Source organism: Thunnus thynnus, chromosome 19, assembly GCF_963924715.1.
Source record: "Thunnus thynnus chromosome 19, fThuThy2.1, whole genome shotgun sequence".
Classification (NCBI taxonomy): Eukaryota; Metazoa; Chordata; class Actinopteri; order Scombriformes; family Scombridae; genus Thunnus; species Thunnus thynnus.
The window spans coordinates 569750-592333 of NC_089535.1; the positions used below are offsets into that span (position 1 = coordinate 569750).

At 37.8% G+C, this 22584-nt stretch overlaps 1 protein-coding gene and 2 long non-coding RNA genes across 3 annotated transcripts; 2 read left to right on the forward strand and 1 right to left on the reverse strand.

Annotated features, from left to right (window-relative positions):
- Positions 1-1521: 1521 nt before the first annotated feature.
- Positions 1522-4617, forward strand: LOC137170789 (uncharacterized). The gene is made up of 2 exons (XR_010924670.1): positions 1522-2052; positions 2337-4617. It is a non-coding gene; the product is annotated as an uncharacterized lncRNA (long non-coding RNA).
- An 818-nt stretch (positions 4618-5435) lies between these two features.
- On the forward strand, positions 5436-6023 carry LOC137170787 (uncharacterized). The gene is made up of 2 exons (XR_010924669.1): positions 5436-5494; positions 5741-6023. It is a non-coding gene; the product is annotated as an uncharacterized lncRNA (long non-coding RNA).
- Positions 6024-6462: 439 nt separating this feature from the next.
- On the reverse strand, positions 6463-17197 carry LOC137170772 (interferon-induced very large GTPase 1-like). Its single transcript, XM_067574345.1, has 4 exons — positions 17113-17197; positions 14804-15092; positions 12450-12478; positions 6463-12336 (listed from the first exon to the last, which is right to left on the reverse strand). Exons 2-4 carry the CDS (start codon positions 15078-15080, stop codon positions 8002-8004), a joined length of 4641 nt encoding a protein of 1546 aa, XP_067430446.1. The 5' UTR covers positions 15081-15092; positions 17113-17197; the 3' UTR covers positions 6463-8001.
- Positions 17198-22584: the final 5387 nt, after the last annotated feature.

Below are 22584 nucleotides of genomic sequence, written 5' to 3' on the forward strand. Positions count from 1 at the left end.
CTGTGTATTTATAGAAGTAGCAGCATGCTGTCATTAATATTAATCAGAACTTTTTTTCAATTTTTGTCTTTTTTAACCAATATACTTCTGGGTTCAGGTGTTTGGACTTCCCGTATTCTAAACTTCTACATTCTAAACCTTCTTCTCTGAACAGATTATGAAACATTGTATGATCTCAAGCGGAATAATCTGCCTCTAACACTACACATGACAGTTTGTCAAAGATCAGCTGTGCTCCTCTGGCCTCAGCTCTGAAATCCAACCCCTCCAATCTGAGAGAGGTGCAGCAAAGCTACAATGAGCTGCAGGATTCAGGAGTGAAGCTACTTTGTGATTTCCTGGAGAGTAGTAGTAGTCAGTAGAGAGTTGTCCAAATTGCACCAAATTCAACAGCGCACTTCCTTGGTAATCATACAGCTTGTAATGATTAATTTAATATTTCAGATGACACAAGCTATGTGGGAAAACATATTCATTCATGTTCTTTAGTTAAAGTTATTCTTGAGTGATGGCTGTATATTGTGTTATTACAATTATGAATTACTAGTAATTATAATATAAATTTCATTTATTGGATAAATATGGATATATTCATAGCTATTAATAATATTAATAATTATTATAATTATTATATTGTTATATATAATTATTATAATTTTTCTGTGAATCATGAATGAAATCTTAGCTTGATGAAACCAGTTTGCTCAGAGTGTCTTTACTGGATCATCAGCTGCTTTCTGACTCTGTTGAAGCTTCTGCTGAACTTTGTTCATTAAATGTTTGTTTGACTTTATTCTGAGCAGCAAGTCTGACAGAGACTCAAAGAAAACACAGCTCACATCATCATAATGAACATATCCTGAAGAATATTAGATCAACTCTGGATAATGATGTTTTCTGTAGTGACCACTAGATGGAGCCACAACTGATGTGGACTGAAGGAAACCTGAGCAGACTGAACTCATATTACAAGAATAAACTGTTAAAACTGTGCAGACTTCAAGTACTTCAAGAGTATTTTAGTACTCAACTACAAATTATATTAATTTTCAAATGTTCACATTTTATATTCAAGTCTAAGTTCAGAGGCTACTGACACAGGAGGGTTTGTTAGCCTGTTGACAGAAGCAAACAAGGCACCTGCATTGTTAATGTTTTTGGTGATAATGTCAGAAGAAGCATTTCTCATTTCCAAATTATAAATGCAAAGTCTCTCTTTATAGATGTCATAATGAACCTGGAGATTTGTTTTTCACCACTTGTGTTCAGCTTTTGGACACTTTTTTCTATTCTGACCAGCGTAATAGGAAGTACATTGAAAAACCTTAAAATACAATAAAATGACAGAATGTTAAGATACATTACAAATTAGAGAATAACACATTAAAATACATTTTTAAAAGGAATTTTAGAAAAAGAGACATTAAAGTGTACAAAGTGCAATGAGTAATAAGCATTAAGTTAATTGAAGGCCAGTTTGTAAAGGTAGGTTTTTACTTGGCTTTTAAAAGTTCTCACTGAGGTCGCCTCTCCAGATGTTGGTGCATCAACAGAATAGACTGCGTCCTCAAACACTATAACATGTTAGCTGTGTTCAGCAGTTCATGTGAAGAAAGAATCTCACTGAGCATTCAGACCAGATCTGTTGCAGCTGCTGTGTAAAGCAGCAGACCAGCAAACGTCAAAACCATCAAGAACCACTCAGATAAACACTTGTTAAGTGAGTTACAGGGTCAGTAAAATTTAATTCATCATGTAAACACTACATGTCTGAAGTCTCGTCTGAGAGCGTACTTTATCCCCTCGCCATGCTACGCACCCTGCTGACATGGCATGATGATGGAAACACGTAATGCTACGTGTGACAAAAGAGAGAGAAGGGTCTAATTGCAGTCTTGCAGACTTATACGACACGCCCCCTGATATTCTTTCCCTAACCCTAACCATCTCACTCCTTATGCCTACACCTAACCAAGTGGATGTGTCTTGTAGAGTACTGCTAGTTGAGTCCAGAGGGTGCTCCTCATTTGGATTCAGACAAACGACGAACAGGTGAGAACAAAAACATCATTTCAAACAGCAAAGAGGAAGAAATCTGTTCATCCATAGTTACAGTGAAACTTATCATGAATCAGTTCCAGTCATTCAGATCAGTCTGTTCATAAACTCTGTTACAACTTTAATCTCTTATATTATTAACAAACATTTCTGTCACTGCATGTTTAAAAAACTAATTTACTTTTACCTGAAAGTCAGTGAAATGAATTCTGTTGAACTTAAGAACTGAGAGCAGATCCCTGAATTATTTTATGATGCGTCTTTGTTTCTCTCCACAGCAGCAGACTGTGAAACATTCAGACTGAAGTTTTACAATCAAAGCCAAAAAGTTCATCTTGTTCAACAGACTCTGCAGAGGAAACATCTCCACACACGAGACACCAGACTGTCCTCCAAACAAAAGTTTAGTTCGGAGCAACATTCAGAAAATGGCCTTGACCAGACGGAGCGGGGGACAACTTTCTGCTTTTTCTGTTATACAGAACACATTTCACGAATTTGAAGAACGTGTAAATAGGATGAGAGAGATTGCAGATGAGCTGCAGAGGATTACAACTGAATATAAAGACATACGGGAGAAATCCGTGAAGGGAATAGATGCAGGAATTGTTACAGGAGTTGTTGGACTTGGATTGGCAGCACTTACAGCTCCATTCACTGGAGGTTTGAGTTTAGCAATATTTGGAGCTGCAACAGCAGGTTCTCTTGTTGGAGCAGCTACTAGTCTTCATCACTGTATAACAGGGTTAACAAACAAAGAGAAAATGGCAGCGCAACAGAAACTGACGGCAGAGTTCTGGACGATTGCTGAATCGGCGAGCAAAGACCTGGATGGTATAAAGAAGGTTTGTGAAGACGTAAAGACACGATCAGACGGAGCTGAGAGAGAAGAAATAATCAGACTGGAAATCAAGATACTGATGGATTTCCTCTGTGAAACACGACTCCAAATATCTGCAACTGAACACCATGTCAAAGCCGTAGCTGATAAGTATCAGGAGGCTTTTATTGGGCTTAAAGCTATAAAGGGAACAATAACAATAATAGACAGGAACAGTAGATAAACTGGGTTTGAACAGTAAATCTTAGAGTTTTTGGCCTCGTTCACTCTGCAGCAACAAGACTGATTCTGTAATATCAGTCTGATTTCTTCACATAAGGTTTAGAATCAAAGAACATTCAGGTTGTAATGAACAAAACAAACTCTATGATTAGAAAACAGATGTCCAGTGTTTATTATAACATGTTATAAATGAAAGACATTAGTGCTGATGATGATCACTGAGCTGCGACTGACTCCAGTTTATGGAAACAAACTCAGTTTAATCTCTGGATTCAACAAACTGAAAACTTGTGACTGATGGAGGAAACATACAGCTGACGTCTGTAGACGTGACGACGTTTATCGGAGCGACTTGAAGTTTACGTCTCACAACATTTTCAGACTTTGTCTCAGCTGATCTCAGAGCAGAAAGGACAGAAATCCTCTGCAGCTGCAACAAGAGTCTGCACATCTAAGCTGAACACAACACACTGTTCACATCATCACATCACTGTTATATTTCTTCTTATATTATAGAGTCATGATGTTATAACAGTTTTAATTGTGTTTTATTTGCTGTCATCATTTTAGTATTTTTATATGCTCTTCCAGATATTTTACACTGTTGTATTCAAGCTTTGTTCTTTTACTGGCATTTAATCTGTTTTATCAGATTATTTCCTTTATTTGTATTTTACTATAATCATCTGGAGAGAACTTTGTGCTTATGATTGTAAAATGCTATATAACTATTATTATTGTTATTAAAAGGAAATCAGTCATTTGAATGAATGATAAAGTGATTTATTCAGCAACATGTGAGGAAAGTTGACACAGAGTGGAAATGGTTGCATTGTTGTGTGTCCTGTTTCTCTGTGACATGTGATGAAGGACAGTTCAGTGGTGCAACAAGACAATAGTGACGTAACTCACTCTGCTGTTTATCTACAGATATTTGTTCTTCTGTCACTGTGTGTTGTTTAATAATCGTTGGTCCTTTCTCCACTTATTTTAGTTGTCATGTGACTTTATTTCACCTCTCGCTGATGTATTTTTGTATTCATCATGTGTTTTTATTTTTTCATGCTATATTGGACTTGATTCCAGATGTTAGTGTATGTAAAGAAAAGATTAATAAAAGCAGATATGTGGTGAAGTTAATCTGTGATAACTTTGGTTATTCTTCTTACTAAATTATATCTTTGTACTATAAAATAGAACAAAGTGAAGAAGAGAGAAGGCAAAGTTGTAACTGATAGAACTGCAGATTAATATCTATAAGTGCTGCATGGAAAATGAATGATCTACACAGTGATGAGTCCAGGAGGAAGGTTGAAGTGGACTCTTCTAAGCTCTAATGTAGAGTCTAGTTTGACTTTATGTGAGTGTAGATTGAACTGTCGTCATCTGTCTGTACATCACACACATCAGTGAGTCCTAACATAAAGTCCTGAATATGTTTCTGTGTTGAAAGCTGTTGAAATGTGAGTCAGTCAGATAAAGTTCAGCTCACTGCAGGTGAACTGTTTCATTTTTATTATTTGATAGACACAATAAAGCAGTTTTTTTTTTATATTTAGCAAAGATCTCTGGAATAAAATACAGTCAATGTGGAGTTTGAAATGTTTATTTCTCAAACACATCTGCAGTAAAAACATGGAACTATTAACAGTTTTCAGAGAAGAAAGAAGCAAGATCTGTGAAATCAAAGCAGAAATCTTTTGGTTCTGAGTTTGTAAATGTTAATGAGTAATAAAAAGACTGTAACGTTGAAAGATATCTACTTGATTTGACTCATTTGGACGCTGAAGCTTCATATTAGCTTCAGATAAACTTTTAAATACATTTTTGTCCTCCATCACTTCCATTGTAAGGTCATTATGAAGGATCTTCTAATGGTCAGTATGAACAGGAGGAATGATTACAGCAAGAAAAACAGCTTTAATGTTCATTTGATGACTGACTGTTGGTTTATGACTCACTGGAAACATGGTGAACTGGTCCTGAATCCTCCAAGTCTGTCACCACTATGACAAACTGTAACCTTTCATTTCCTAATTGAATTGGTTGAAACCTTGAACTGAACAACGTGGAGCTGAAAATAAAGCTGAGAGATAAAGACTTACATTTATTCTATATGAGCCCCTTAATGGAGTTAAATAACATAATGATATCTGTACAAACATTTTGGTTTATTGCTATAATATAAATCTGGAACAATGTGTACTTTCACTGTGTGTGAAGCATTAATGCTTTTTATAATCAGCCTGCTGAATATGTGTCTAATATTTAACCCGTGTGGCATCCTGAGCTCTGCAAACAGACATTTAGATGAGGTCGCTGGGGTGATGAGAGAAGGGAAATACACAACAACACGGGGCCGCAGACGTCGAGGTGAAGAGATGTGACTACAAGAAGTGAAGATGTGTGAACTTTGTGAAAGTGATGTAGAAGATTCGGCTACATTTTAAAAACTTCAAGGGTCCGTTTGCCCAAAATCACAGAGAATATATTTCCTTTCTTCCCTCTAGACAAGCTGATAGTTTGAGTTTAGTTTGGAGATGTTTTGAGATAAAGGTGTCAGAGGTTTGCTACTAAAGTAGAAAGACTTTTACTTTATAAGCATCTTTTCTGTTTTAGATTGTGTTGAAGCTGGATGGAGACGTGTTTGAAGTTTAGCTTCCTGATGGACAGGAAGTCCAGTTCCTGAACCGTGTTGACATGGACGTCATCAGATACATCAGAATCACAGGAGACCTCAAACATCTGCTGAGACTCATCTGCTCTCACACAGGCTGTGTTCATCAGTTTGGTTAAAGACTGTCAGTTATTGTCAGAAACATGAATCATAAAGAGATGTAGATGTTCAGACTGAAGTATTTCCTGCTGTGCAACACAAAATAAAATGTTTAAATTCAAATGATCTTCTTTTGTTGTTTTTGAAGCTTAATCCTGATTTAAAGACCAGCTCATTTTGATCCAACGTAAATATTAAAATGGTGATTAAAATAGTGCAGATTTTAACAATAGTTTACTTAAATAGTTTTAAATAATACTATTTATTCACTAAATAGTGAATAAATTAAAGAAAATTAAATAACAACCTGGATGTGGAAGCTTTGAGTGTTTCTCCAACAGCAGAAGGCTGTGTGTGTTTGTGCTGAACAAAAGTTTGACTGAAGCAGATCTCTTTATATAATTATGTTCTCAGTATAATAATTGTCTAATATTAATTGTATTTGAGCAGCGCAGTGATCAGTCTGACCCATCAGAGGAGGGAAGAGAACAGCTGGACAATCACATCTTATATCACAGCTACCTGTCATACTGTTAGTAGATAAACGCTTGAAAAAAACTCAAACTTCCTTTATTCTACAACACACCAAATGTTTAATGAATAATATGTTTATACATTCAAAGGTGATACTTCATGTTGTCAGATTTGTTGCTGGTTTTTGAGATGTGCAGCATCACATGATACAATAAAAAACACCTGAATGTGGAAAAATACACAAAAGCATAAACAGTCTGTGGTCTATAGCAGGTGTTTAATGAGTTAATACAGACTTTCATTTCAGAAACATTAATCTGGTCCTTCAGCAGATATGAAGAATTAGTTTTTATTATGAATCATTATGCTTGTTGATAACATACTTTTATTTTTGTTCTGTCGCTGAATGATCAATTTAATAAATGATGAAATCTTTAGAAATATTAAAATAATTGACACAGTTTACATAAACTCTGGATGTTCAAAGAGCTAAAACAGAGCAGAAGTTCACTGAAAACTATAAAAACATTAATATACATATAATAACAGAATGGTTGAAAACAGATAAACATTACATAAACTGAACATGTCAAATACTTTACAAACATAAATCATCTTCATTAATTATTCATTAATTATGTTTGATAATACTTGATAATGACTCAACTTAAATGTTTTTATGTTGTAAGTTTCTGCAGATTTCTTTGACATGATTTTTTTTGACATTTTTGATTATTAAACAGATAAAAATAGTTTCTTACAACATGCGTCTCATCAAACATCACAAATCTGAACTTTAAACTTCATGTGTTCTGATTTCATTAAAATATCCTTTGACTCATCTTATACAACACAAAGTAGATACATCAATCCTCTTTCTTTGAAAAACAAACAAACAAACAAACAACATATTCTGTTCTGCTTTTATATTTATATTTTAAACTATCAGCATTTCCAGACTAACTGACTTTGTAGATGATAAATTAATGTTAATTAATGTTAAGTTTTTATGAAACACAAAATCCTTCAAATAGTTTTTGTTGTTTTGTTTTACGTGTTGATTTCAATCAGATGTTTGTTCAGCAGTCAGAAAGCTTCCTGTATGTATTAGTTCACTGACTGTTCACATTTATTACTCACATATAAATTCACCTGTCAATCATAACATCAACATAAACCTGAAAACACTGTTTTGTAGCACTTTGGTTGATCAAACAGAACAGTATCATATTTTCAGCAGAGTTGTAGTTGTGTTGTGTTGACTCACTCACACATTTCATCCACACTTTTAATGGCTTCTTCTTTAGAGTATCTCGTCCACTCGCTGGGAATTTCACCTCTGTCCTGGAATTTTAACTTATAGTGGTTTTCCAGCTGCTTCTGAAATTGACACACAAACCATTTCCAGTATGGCAGCTTAGACTCATCAGGGGTAATTCTCCAGTTAGCAAACTTTGGACCAGCAGTTCAATAAAGTTTATAGGGAATGGTCTCTTTTGAGTCATGACGACGGTAAAAACATCTATCACTTGCAACTTCTGTTGTGCAGAAATCGATGCTCATCTCCACTGTGTTTCTGTAGTGCCATCCTCTGATTGTACCTGGTCGATGAAATGACGCGCTGTGATCATCAGGACTGATCTTCCAGGGTGTTGGTACAAACAGCTGCACAGAACGGACACGTTACCCAGCAGCAGTTACACAGCTGATCAATGAGGATTTGATCTGGCTTCAGTCTGAATTCCTTCATCTTATCCAATGAGAGGCTGCTCAGCTCTCTAATGATGGATGCAAGTCCTTTCTCTACCGCTTCTTTAAAAAAGTCAAAATCTTTTATGTCACTGAAATTTTGAGAACTAATCCTGTCGAATGTTAGCTCATCTTCTAGCAAACTGGAAAATTCCTTCAGCCACATGTCAATGTCTCCTCTCTGAGTTTTGACTTCCTGTGTTGCAGTGTACAAAGCTTGACTCACAGGTTTATTGATGTCTTCAACATTTTTCTTGAGTATCTTCAGTGCTTTATCTTTGTGTTTTGTGAAGATGTATTTCTCCACTTCCTCTTTTATAAAACTCTCCGTTTGGTCTCTTGGGTGATAAATGTAGTTTATGAAACCATCAAAGTCTTCTTTCTCTGCCAGTGACTTCAACACATGTTTCTCCAAGTCCAGCCTGTTCCCACTGAATGCTGGGAAACGGCACCTCATCTCTCCAGCGAGATCAATGGTGGTCTTGTTACAAACAGCTTCAACAGTAGAATCCTTCAGTTTTTCACAGATCAGTTCTCCAAGAACAACAGCAGAGGAGTTTCCTTTAAAGAAGCTTTTGAAAATGTTGTAATGTTGTATTTTCTTGCTTTCTAAATAAGCGAGTGCATCATTGTTCTTCTGGAATTTCTTGTGGGACTCTGAAATCCAACTTCCTGTCTTGTCAAACACATGCAGTAAGAGATCGACTGTAAACTCCTTCTTAAGAGCATATTTCCTCTTTGATTCAAACTCTGTCACTTTCTCTTTGACATTCTTGGCCACTTCCTGCAGGTAAGTGAGACTGTAGCCTCTTGTAGCTACAGGTTTGCTCTTAATTAAATGAAGGGACTGTTGTTCAACATCTTTGACGAAGGATCTGATCAGGTTTTGTTCTTCATATGGAAGAAACTCCCTAAAGTAATGTAGCATTATTTTAGCTGCTTGAGATGCCAGATAACGGTTCTTCTTTGGGGTCACATAATCACTATAATCTCCAATCACTGATATCTTTTTGTATTTGCCGCAGGTTTTGGATTCATCTATAAGACTCCATTCAATACCAAGTTCTTGCAGGATCATAAACTGGTCGTCTTCCAACTTGATGTCCTTAATAGGTTTTATGTCTCCAGTTAACTCAGTAACCCAGCTGCTCCAAACACTGTTGAACTGCTTTTTAAGTTCCTCTCTGGTCTTGTCTTTTAACTGATGAGCGAGTTCTTTGCTCTTTTGTAGCAGCTTGTTCTCAAACTCTGTTTTCTTGTCATCCATCTTTTTACAAGCCTTCCTCTGTTGGATGATCTCATCCAGTTTTCTTTTAACTTCTCTCATCTGTTCATCATGAAACTCTTTGATGTTGATTTCATATCGTCCTTGCCACTGAGCCAACATTTCTTTGTCTCTGTCATCATCAAAGAACGTTTTCATCCTTTTTTTGATTTCTTCATATGTTCTGCTCATTTCTTTATGAAGATAACTGATGTCAACCTCAAGTTTTCCATTTTCAATTCTGTTATGAAGCTGGTTCTCAATCGTCAACATGTTGCTCCTCAGGGTCCAGGTCCAGTTCCCATACTGGACTTTGAGTTTTCTGTACACTGAAATTTCCTGTGTGTTTTTGAAGCTGAACACAAAGTGTTCGTTCATCAGGGCATTCCACAGGTCCTTTATGTTGCTTTTGAACTGTGAGAGAGTCGTCCCATCAGACCGTGATGCTTTTGAGAGGATGAAGTTCTTCAGTTCTTGGACGCTTTCACTATAACCTGGATTTGGAGGAGCCATGGGTGGACTTCCCTCCCACAGTTGGGCAAAGTATTTCACATCTTTCTTCACATCAAATGAAATAACGTCACTGAAGCAGTCAGCATCACAATCCTCCTCTTCAGCAGCCAGTTTGGCCATCTGGTCCAGTTTTTCTTGCAGTCGTCTTTTTCCATCCATGTTTTTCTCTGCAGCTGAAATATCTGCAACATTCTGGTGAACAAACACACAACTTGGAGAAAGGTTAACTTTCTTCATCCTCATGAAATCCTGAACAACAATCTGCAGGATATCTGACATATCAACTGGATTCTCTCCATAGATGTTGATCAATGTCATGTTTCCCAGACCAACCACAAATGTTGCCAGTTCATTGTCGTGGTGAAGAGTGGTGTTACCTGCCAACTCAGGAGCACGCAGTCCTTCAGTGTCCACCACTAGAACGTAGTCAAACTGAAAGTCTTTCTTCATCTCCTCTGACACTTTGACCAGCTGCATGAAGGCACCCCTGGTGCACCTGCCAGCACCAACTGCAAACTGTAACCCAAACATGGCATTCAGCATGGTTGATTTTCCACTGCTTTGTAAACCCAGAACTGACAAAACAAAAACTCTCTGATCTCCCAGTTTCATGATGACTTCATCTAACAGACTAGAGATCCATGTTAAAGGCACATGACCTGCATCACCATCCATCAGCTCCATTGGATGTCCTGATATCATCAGCTCTGCAGCCAGCTCAGGATATTTACACCAGTCAGTCTTTGTTTGTTTCTGCAGAGATTTATGGGCTTCATAGATCTGTCCAATTTCTCTGAGGATGTGCTCTAAGCCAAAAGTAGCTGACTGCAGTTTTGCTGATATTTCTTCAAGCTGAATTTTCTTCTTTATTAGCTGATCAGAGTTGTCATGTTTCTTCTTCAAATCCAAGACTTCAGACCATTTTTCATCATACTTCTGGATAATTGAAGACAGATCATCTGTGGAGAGAGCATCTAGCAAGATCTGAATCCATTTCAGGAAATATTTTCTCTCCTCTGATGGCAGAGATGAGAGGCTTTCAATGAACAGCTTGATCAGGTCACTACGGGAAGCAGCACATTGTTCTTGACGTATTCTCTTTAGTTCCTGTTGTATTTTACATTTCTTCTTCTCAATGTTCCCTTTGAGGCGATACTGTTCCTTGTTTATTTTGCACCAGTCGTGCCACAGTTTGCCTTGACAAGGCAGAAATTCATCTTTGATCTTTGAAACATCCATCCCTTTAAGTAAATTCACTATTTTCATTGCAGCAGATTTTCCTTTTTTGCAGACTGAGTCATCTTCATCCACTCTGATTCCAGAGACCTCAGCCATGGTTTCTAGCTGGAAGGATAAATGTGGTCCAGACAAAATGTTTCCAATGATTCCTTTCAGTTCTTCAGAAACATCCGACCAGCTTCTGTCTTTCAGACCCATTTTGTATTTTCCCTCTTTGATCTTAACTGCACCACAGTCATTATCAACAATGAGACAAATGAGAGGTTTTGAAGACTTGAGAAGGTCTGAGATAACTGTAGTACTTCTGTCACCTCTCTCCGGAGTTGCTAACAGAACAACATTGACTGAAGATTTTTCCATCAGTATTTTACGCTGTTTGTCAATCACCAGAGCATCACCATGAAGATTACAGAAGGCAATGCAGTCAGTGAAGGCATCATTGGGTTTTCCAGCTGGGCAGAACCATGCTATCTCCGCCACACCGTCTATCAGATGGCGAGATTTGGTGCTTCCTGGGCAGTTTCTGTGGAAGAAGGTGCTGTGACAGTCGTTGATCAAAGTGTTCATCAGCTGAGATTTAGACACTGATAGTGAACCAAGACGCAAAAATGACACCATGGGCGTCTCAGCTTTGCAGATGGGCATACTCTTCCTGGTGACAACGTTGGAATCACCTTTGGTTTGAGTTATCTTCCAGCTTTTTGCTATTTGTCTGAATGTCCACAGAGGACACTCGATATCCATTGTGACGGGGTCGGGAACAAGCAAAGGTAAGGCGTACTGACACTGTGAGAGCTTTGTAATCATGTTCTGCTTAAGGAAGCTGTCTGAGCAGTGAAATACTGACATTTGAACATCCATTGGATGCACATGAGACTGTTTTGTCTGATCAGAGTCAACACTGGTGCTAAAAAGATCATCTAAATCATCAAGCACAGGATCACGTGTCACCTCAGGACTGTCTTGTCTTACAGGAATGTATCTGGCTCTGTAGTCTAACATCATCAGCTTCTGAAGAAACATGTGAGCTAGATCTTTCTCAGATGTGTCATGATGATGTTTTACAGGTGGAACTATTTTAAGAAAGTCAGCTGGTGTTAACTTCTGTTCATATTTGTCTAGAAGGTGAAGTCTGCTGAGCAGTGTTTCTGTTTCTGTTTGTTGCTTCTTCCTGTTTCCCTCTTCAGTGTTCACTGACTGCTGTAAATAACAGATAAAAAACATTACTGTATGTCAAAACACATTAATATAATCATATAAATATAAAATAAATAGTCCTTAAGATCTTGTGAATTATATTTTGAGCTTCTTACCTTCTCCTTGTTTCCGTCCATATCGGTACCTATAATACAATAGAGAGCTGCATTATTAGAGGAACACAGCAAAGTGTTGTGTTGTCGTCATTCTTCTCTGAGTGTTCAGCAGAACCAGCTTTATTCACTGGATCACACTGACAAAATGTGAATAATGTGATTTCATCCACATGGTTAAAGCATTTGAGATGACGAATGTCTTATTCAGTGGTAACTGAGCCGCAAGATAAATGTACGACACTAATAATCCACAACCCACAGTGATGATCCACTGTTTAAACACTGAAACTTTTTACTCAGAATAACACAACAGCAAAGTAAAAAACAAACAAACATTGGATTTGTAACCATCCACAGTTTGTTCTATTTGTTAATTTTCTGAGTTAAATTCATTTTAATGCTGCAGGTGATTTTAATGTTTGAAGCTACACAACATTACGTCCATCATCACCAACATGACAATAAAAATAGATAATCTGTCAGTGTGATCCACAACGAACCATACCAAAAACCTTTGCTGCTTTGTTGACATTAGTGCTAATATACTCTCACATAGCAATTAAAATACTTCACAAACTTTATCGTTTTATTGTCTGTACACACTCTCCTCACTACTATACAATATTTATATTTTATCAAAAGTATTGATTGCTCATCACTTATATGCAATATAATCTATATTTGTATAAGGCATATAGGACCAGGAAGCAGCATAATATTAAAATATAAACCTTTCTTTTTCAAAAATATAAATTTGGTTGGGTAAAAACAGTTTTAAGCACAACGAAACAGGTTGGTTGACAATCAGCTGCACCTTAAAAATCACACCCACCATCTGACAACATCCATTGGCTTAAGGTGACAAACAAACACCCAGCCAGAGCAAGAGGAGCTAACAATCTATTCACTGGTCGTCATACCTGGTTTACAGCAGCATGGGTTGGCACTAAAGCAAGTAATTAAATCAAAACAACAAAGAAAAAGGAAGACCACCACCAAGGCAGTGGCTCACTAGCTGCTAACCAAAACATAATTAATCCCATACAACTTCTTCTCATGACAGAAACAATTTAAAAAGAAAATATATTCAAACCCCAACAGCTAGATTTCCCTGAAATACCTTTGTAGACCCATGCTCCAGAAGCTCTACAAACACACATATAGACATGCAACATTATACAGCATACAAGATACATAATAAACCCTCCCAAATATCACCATACATGTACTTTGAGTACGCAGTCCATCAGCACACACCACTACATCAAGGCAAGACACCTCCCTGACACTGGGCTCTCCTGTGAACTAATTTATTTATTTACTTCCCATAACACCTGAAAAAGACACCATGAACTCATCACACACCAAGTAATTTACCCCTAACAGAGCAAGACCAACTGTGGTCCCAGTCAGCTCGCCACAGGCAACTCTGTTCGGGATGCTGCTCCTATCACCAACTCAGACAACAGTATGGACCCACATACAGCCAAACTCAAATAATTCACCTCAGCAGTGTGTCACTACGCTGCACGTGGTGTGCCACTCCTTAGTGGAGGAGACAAAACCCAGGAGAGCCAACAGGTGCCTCTTAATACCTAATCACTGTATGCACAGAATATCAGGTCCAGCCAGACCAACTGTCCCACATCAGTTCCACCTGACACCATCAGGACCCAGCTGATATAAAGGAGGAGTCTGGAGTTCCTGAGTTTTTCAGTTGTGATTTTACCTCAAAACAGAGACAAACCATCGTGGAGAGCTGTGAGGATCCAAGAGTTAAAGAGTTAATACATAGTGCAGTGCTGAGCCCTTTCTTTGTTTTTTCAGTTATTGCATTTAGTTATTTCTTCTGTTTTTTTAAATATTGTTTTTTTTTTTTGCCAGGCCTGCTCTGTACATGTTGCTACACCAGATTGTTTCCACTGGTAGGTAAACCTGGACTGCAGAACTGGGTCTTGTCTCAGTTTTTGTGCATCAGCCACGCGACCTTACAAGGGCCCAGATAGAACATGTGCAGCTCTGCAGCACTACTATACTGAAAGTGCATTTAAACTGAACACAAAGTTAGATTAGAGGCAACGCCTGAGAACAGCTTAACTTCTCAGCAACTCAGGCAGCTTTCTGAAAACGAGTCCTTGTAACTACCTTGTAAACTCCTTGTAACTTCTAGTAATTCACTACTTTTCAGGTGTTTCAGTAATGTAATACATTTTAAATATGTATCTGCATAACTTAAACTCACAAACAGCAGCCTGCTTCTCCTCAACAAATCTACTGTTTGGATGCAGGAAAGTCAAAGAAAACAAGACTTGTGTGATCACATCATGTCCCAGTTTCATGTTTCTGCAGCTTACCGTGAGCTCCTGTGCTGATGTTTGACCATTCCTTCGCTAGATCATTCCTTTTGATCTTCTCTAAAATTTTCTTCACCACTTCCACAGACTGTTGGTTGTAGGTCTCTACTATCTTATCTACAGTGTCCGGCCTGTCTGCTTTTTCCAGATAACTCTTTGGGATGACTGGGGAGCCTTCCAGGGTGCCCCGCTGCTGTAGGAACCACTTAAATTTCTTGAATTCATCATCTCCCAACTCTTCCAGTGTCCTCAAAAGCTCCTCTTTGACAGCCATCATCCCCCAGACTTCCTGTTAGAATGAGAGCAAATGTTTAACTCTAAGAACCACAAAAAGTGTTAATCTTTGAGTCTCTTTAATGTCATAATTACGTCCAGAATGGAATCTCCATTCACAATAAATGCTCAATTTAATAAACACCCCGACCACTGACCAATCAGATCACTGGGAGAAAAAAAGTCGCTCCTACAGGATCCTGACATGGACAAAAGTCCTAAGTTTACGATGAAGTGACAGGTAAAAAAAATTCAATATATATTTTTATAGATCAGTAAAAACATTTTATTGTTGCATGTTTCTGGTTTTAAATCAGAGCTTCTAACAAACGGAAAGATCATTTATGACACTAAACACATAATGATGATTTTATCTGCATTTTAATAGTTGACTTGATTTTCTCCCGGAGTGAAGCTGACAGTGAGGATGATTTTACTCTCTGATTCATCGCTGCAGTCAGAATAACATCAGACAACTGTGTGATGAAAACTGCAGATAAACACCAGAGATCAATAATCCTCACTGTTAATTGGCTCCATGATTATAAATCATCAGTCATTAAATACTTTTACACTCTTTGCTTCAGCAGCAGAAACAGTCTGACGTTACTTTAAGTTTGTTATGTGACATATTCAGATGGTTTCTAAACAGTGAAAATACTCCCTCTATACTTCAGTCATATAGAATAATTCCTACATGTATTTGATTTATTTATGATTTCTAGTGTTTGTTGTATGATTACAGGCTCGTTTACATTCACTTGGTTGAATCTGCAGGTTCTTGGTTTCACTGTTTCATCTCATCTCATATGAAGAACTTCATTCATGGTTCTGATGACGTCGCTCGTTATTAACGACCCGCCTCTTTCACATGAACGCGCTCGTAGCTGGATAGGAAACCCCGGGTTGACTGAGCATTTTGATAAGCAGCTTCGTAGTTCAGGCCTCTGGCTGCTACAGAATAACCACACACACCAGACTGGTTGGTCATAACTTGATATTCTTCCTTTTTATGAATGACACGTCACGCCAGACACATTGCAGTGTAAACGCTGTTGTGTAACATTAACTATTAAACTATGTGACCATTTACAGGTGAGACAGGCTACATTAGAGTTTGGCTGAAACAGCGTCAGTCTCATCATGACTGTTACATCATCCAAAGCTGTATGTCCCCACACTTCAAAACTCACTTTGTCACCGCTGCAGCAGAAAGTTGCAGCAGGTGAACTTCATGTTCCAGGGAGGAACGCTGGTCTGTTGTTCTGGCTCTGTGTATATACACTTATCTCCTGCACACACATTAATCACAATGTGGGAACTAATTGTGTATCGTGCACACGCAACAGCATTTCAAGCCCTCATGTAGTAAAACGTGGCCTCCATACATATATTTTTTGCCTCATGTGCCAGTAGGGGCTCTGTATGTTCCAGCATAATAAGCTACTGTTAAAATATATATTTGTTATAATACGAAAAGGCTCAATGTTTAAATGTAAGTACATTTATTTAGAAATCTGCAATTTAATTTAATTGATTAAGATCAAGTACTGCCCCTTTAAGAGAGAGAGAGAGAGAGAGAGAGAGAGAGAGCGCCCTGGTGCAGCGACTGTAATAAGATAATTTAGGTTAATTAGTTCATGCAAGTGTAGCTGTGGAGACATACAGTTTCTTATCTTACAATAAATCTGTAGTACTGATGTGGATAATCTGAAGGCTACAGATGTGTAAACAGCTTCACTCCACACTGTTGAAGCCTCATATATTATAACAGCTGAAGTTATTTTGTACAGAAGGAGGACTGTGACCTTTGTCCTCCACCACTCCCAGTACAGTCATGATAGAAAGAGATCTCATCTCAAAATAAATCCACAAACTAATCTAAACAAGTGTCCTCAGCAGCAGCACTGAGGGATTGATTATTGATTAACAGCAGTAACAGTGAACAACAGAGAGACAGAGTCAGGTCGTCTTATTCCTACAAAACAACAACAACAAACACAATCTGATGAAACAAACACTGTTCTGCTTCTTACCTGTTCAATCTGATCCCTGTGAGGTCATTTCTTCTGATTCTTCAATCTGAATTATTGATCAGACTGTCACTCCTGCAGCGCTGCGTCCTGCTCTGATAAAACAGGAAGGGACTATGTTAAACAGGAAGTGCTACTGTTTAAAAACAACCTTAGCAGAGGGTGTCGGTTTGGTTTCAGCAGCACAATGAAGTCTGGTATTCAGACAAAAAATAAACTATAAAACTATCACGTTATTTATTTACATACATTTATATTACATTATAATAAAATATATCTCTGTGCCACAAGTCTTTGAAATGATTAAAAATGTGTCCTACCTGCAAATATCTGTATTAAAATCATATTTAGTTTCACTGCTGAGACCTGAGACTGAGATAACATTGTGTTTATAATGAGCCATCATAATACATATATATTATGTGGTAATTTTCTACTATTAAATTCAGATAAAACTGAAGTTATTGTGCTTGGCCTTAAACACCTTAGAAACACATTATCTAATGATAAAGCTACTCTGGATGGCATTACCCTGGCCTCCAGCACCACCGTAAGGAATCTGGGAGTTATCTTTGATCAGGATATGTCCTTTAACTCCCACATAAATCAAATCTCAAGGACTGCCTTTTTTCACTTACGTAATATCACAAAAATCAGGCACATCCTGTCCCTAAAAGATGCAGAAAAACTAGTTCACGCTTTTGTTACTTCTAGGCTGGATTATTGCAATTCCTTATTATCAGGCTGCCCTAACAAGTCTCTAAAGACTCTCCAGCTGGTCCAGAATGCAGCTGCACGTGTTCTGACTAAAACTAGAAAAAGAGATCACATTTCTCCCATTTTAGCTTCACTGCATTGGCTTCCTGTAAAATCTAGAATAGAATTTAAAATCCTCTTCATCCACCAGCTCTGACTGAACTCTGGTGAAGCAGATCACTAAACTGTTTCATGTTTTTCATTTTCTCCACACAGAATCTTCCTGATGGACAGCAGCAGACTGTAAAACTTGTTCAACCATCTCTACAGTGGAAATCTTCTGCCCACATTCAGTCTGAAGGAACCTATATATCACCAATATCACAACTTATTGATATAAAAAGGACATGATTTTGTGAGTTTGATCTGTGATGTGAAAAAGTTAACAGTGTAAAAAGGATAATGTGAGTCGTATATTTACCAGCTTTATGTTCTGCCTCAATAAAAAGCTGATGTGTGGATGTAACTTCCCATCCAGCTGTTTCATTAAGACTCATTTAATCCTCACATACTGTTCACTTTACATTTCAGAGCAGTAAAAACACTCTAAACACATTTCTGTTAGTGTTACTGACTTTTCCTAAAGTGACTCAGAGTATACAAACATGCAAATAAAATATATGAATATTTTAATATTTGTGTAGCTGATACACATTTTTTTAAAGACCAATGTACCAATTTGAGCCGTATTTGTTGTATTCTTCATATTAAATGTTCTCCTGGATCATAATATTGTGAGATTGTAAAGTTTTTTCTCCATAAACAAACAGAAGACACTCTGTCTGCTCTCTGACAGCTTCATTAAGGATGAATCACACATTTATTGATGACTGATGAGGTTTTTATGAATGTGAACTAGATCTGTGGTGTAGAAACTAATTATGAGTCAGAATATGAACAGTATGTGAGGGTTCAGACTTTATCAGGTTTCTAACAGACTCTGTGTCTGACAGAGATGTTTGCTGGAGTTAAAACACTGTGGAGTCTCAGTTTGATCCAACTTTTTATTTCAGGGTTGAAAGTGAAGCAGCAGTGATGTTTCCTGTTGAACAGCAGGTGGAGCTACAGAGCTAAAGGTCACAACAACAGAAGCAGAGGTCAAAGTAACTGAAAGCTGTTTCACTTCATATGACTGACTGTGACAGTTACACCTCTCCCTGCAACTGTCAATCATTCTACCTGTAACTGTCAATCATTCTACCTGCAGCTGTCAAAAAGATGCAGAAAAACTAGTTCACGCATTTGTTACTTCTAGGCTGGATTATTGTAATTCCTTATTATCAGGCTGCTCTAACAAGTCTCTAAAGACTCTCCAGCTGGTCCAGAATGCAGCTGCACGTGTTCTGACTAAAACTAGAAAAAGAGACCACATTTCTCCCATTTTAGCTTCACTACATTGGCTTCCTATAAAATTTAGAATAGAATTTAAAATCCTTCTCCTAACTTACAAAGCCCTTAATGGTCAGACACCATCATATCTTGAAGAGCTCATAATACCGTATTATCCCACTAGAACACTGCGCTCCCAGTATGCAGCTTACTGGTGGTCCCTACAGTCTTTAAAAGTAGAATGGGAGGCAGAGCCTTCAGCTATCAGGCTCCTCTTCTATGGAACCATCTACCGGATTCAGTCCGGGGTGCAGACACCCTCTCTATGTTTAAGAGTCGGCTTAAAACTTTCCTTTTTGATAAAGCTTATAGTTAGGGCCGACCAGGCTCGCCTTGGATCAGCCCTTAGTTATGCTGCTATAGGCCTAGACTACTGGGGGACTTCCCATGATGCACTGAGCTCCTCTCTCCTCCTCCTCCTCTCCATCTGTATGCATTCATGTACCATTAATGCATGTTACTAACTTTGCTTCTTCCACAGAGTTCTTTGTGCTTTCTCATCCACAGGAAACCCCATAACCATTCTGACATGTTGATGTCTTTCTTCTGTCCTTCACCAGCTGTTCCTGTTGTTGTTGCTGTTTGTTGCTGCTAGTCATGTATCTATTGTTGCTGTTCTTCTTGTTGTTATTATTCTGCTTCTCTGTGTCCCCACCATCTCTCTCTCAACCCAACCGGTCAAAGCAGATGGCCGCCCACCAAGAGCCGGGTTCTGCTTGAGGTTTCTACCCGTTAAAGGGGAGTTTTTCCTTACCGCTGTCGCCAAGTGCTGCTCATGGGGGAATTGTTGGGTCTCTGTAAATTAAAGAGTTCGGTCTTGACCTGCTCTATGTGAAAAGTGCCTTGAGATGACTTTTGTTGTGATATGGCGCTATATAAATATAACTGAATTGAATTGAAAATAAAACAAAATTTAATATAGACTGATTTGTTCATTTAAGTACATCTATATTTATGTAAATGTGGTGATATGTGTACATATAGAGCCCCAGAGGCAGCGCTGCTGTTCTGTCCAGTAAAAACATGAAGCTTCACTTTACATTCAAAGAAACCAATGTTGCAGCTACAATTATTAGATTTCTGTGAGACCAACATTTATTTTCCAGAAGGAATTATATCATATGTCAGAATGCTGCAGAGACAGTAGAACCAGCGGTAAGAGCTGCACAGATCAGTTCATGGATCATGTTCTCCCCGGGATGACGACATGTTGACAGTCTGATCATCACAGGACTCGGGCTGCTAGCAGCTGAGATGACCGGCAGCTTTCACCCAGCGGCTCCTAACATCTCCGAAAATGTCGCAGCAGATTTACAAACAGACGTTATTTGGATAAACTAGCCAATTGTTGAAATCTAAATGTTATTTTCTCACCTGAAAAAATATTAAAACGTAATAAAATGACATATTAAAAGTCCTACAGTGGAAATTACGACTCCTCCTCCATTGCGTAGTGTGAAGAGACGCAATGCATTGTGGGGCAGTTGAGTATGTCCAGTAAACTCACGCCGCATACTCAGAAATTCTTGATAATCTAGTTTACATCCGGGTATTTCTCACATACACAAAATCCACAAACTATGCAGTTGGAACCCACTACATACTTAATTTGACGTCATACTTAGTATGAATACTACGTTAGTATGTCATTTCAAACACAGCCTTAGTTTGGGCTTTTACTGAGGGATGAAAGCGCACCGCTGTAAAGGAAAGCGGTGTCTTGGATATATAACAAAACTAGAGCATTATTGTGAAATGAAATGCGGCACAATAATAATTTTATCTCAATTATCTTGTTTTCATAATTGTTGGAAGCCAAAATTTTAATTAAAATAAATGCAGCCCTACTTCTTAATATCTGTAATATCTAATGATTTTTCGTATGTGACCTTATTGCTGCTGATTCTGTAATATCTTTTTTTATTAAACAGCTATTAGACATGTATTGATGAAAAACTAGCTGTAACAGGTCATTGGGCCATATTGCATGATAGTTATTTAAAAATGTGTTGTGTATATAGTAGGAAGAGGCCCAGATTAAAACAAAAATGGTTTGTCTCGGGTAAATATTAGTACCCTGTAGAAAAAAAAAGGTTGTAATACCTTGTTTGTTCATATTTCATGGTTTTAATCTAAAAACAGGAAATGTGAGTGCAATATGTGGACTCAGAGATGAACAGTCAGAAAGCATGGTTCAACAATAAGGATTGCCCAGTTGCCCTGGGCAAGTAAAATGCCACATTGGGCTGGTAAATCTAGCAACTCACTTACCCGATCGGGCAAGTGGTAAAAAAAAAAAAACAAACAGAAAAAAACGTTTCAATCATTTTTTTGTTCATCGTCATATCTTAAATTATGTTCTTGTTCTCTGTCACACTCTGTCACCCACGCTGCATGCAGTTTAGAGACGGGCCCTGACTTCAGTCCGTCATTTTCCGTTAATACTGTTTATTCGCGCAGGTTTTCAAAGCATTACACTTCAATAACAGACCGTCAGGTAAAACTATCACCTGCGCAGCATCAGTCAAGCTTCATTCTGAAATGTACAACAAGTCTGGTGGAGATTAATGATCTCACTCAATAGTTACTGAGGATTAACCGGAATATCCAACATCAAACTGTCTCCACACCACGGTGTTCGTAGTAGTGTTACAGTAATTAATAAAAATATGGAGATTATTACAATATATGAGATTGTAAGGACAGCTGGACTCACCTGCGCAGGTAACCCGCTAACAGAACCCTAAACAAACTGGTACATTATTCAATTTTTCAATTGTTCAAACTCTTCACCTCTATTTCATCTTCTTACTTTCGTCTCTGTCGAGTTTCCGAGACGCGCGTCCAAAGAGGAGTTCACACCGGAAACACGTCAGCTGCTTCAAAATAACAGCACAAGAGTTTTCTTAAAATCGTAAAACTAAGAAAACTGTGGGAGGTTTTAACGGCCGAAACTAAATACATTAACACATAACAATTATATAATTAACCCTCTGGTCTTGTTCAAAATCACTATCCTTTCTGTTTGTTTGTGGCCAAAAATGGCCATTCTGTAGCCTAATTGTGTAGAGTCTGTAATTTTTTTAAATTTTGATGTTATTTGCTACTTTTACTGCATAAAGTTTTTAACCAACATCAGTTCTTGTCATAAGTATAAAATATCCATTCCTTTTTAGTATTTTAACCCTTCAGATGCTGTAATGCTGTAAATAACATAGAATTAAAAAGTGCAGTTTTAATGGGTTTCAATGGGCCAAAAGTGGCCACGATAGAACCAAGTGGTAGTATTGGATGTATACAGCATATTATAGACATATTTAAAGAGCTGAA

Excerpts from the sequence above, each read along its gene's own strand:
- LOC137170772 (XM_067574345.1), bottom strand. The coding sequence starts at position 15,080 with ATGATGGCTGTCAAAGAGGAGCTTTTGAGGACACTGGAAGAGTTGGGA. Across the intron at positions 12,479-14,803 it reads CATCAGCACAGGAGCTCACG|GTACCGATATGGACGGAAAC; the intron begins GTAAGCTGCAGA and ends ATTGTATTATAG. Across the intron at positions 12,337-12,449 it reads TGGACGGAAACAAGGAGAAG|CAGTCAGTGAACACTGAAGA; the intron begins GTAAGAAGCTCA and ends TGTTATTTACAG.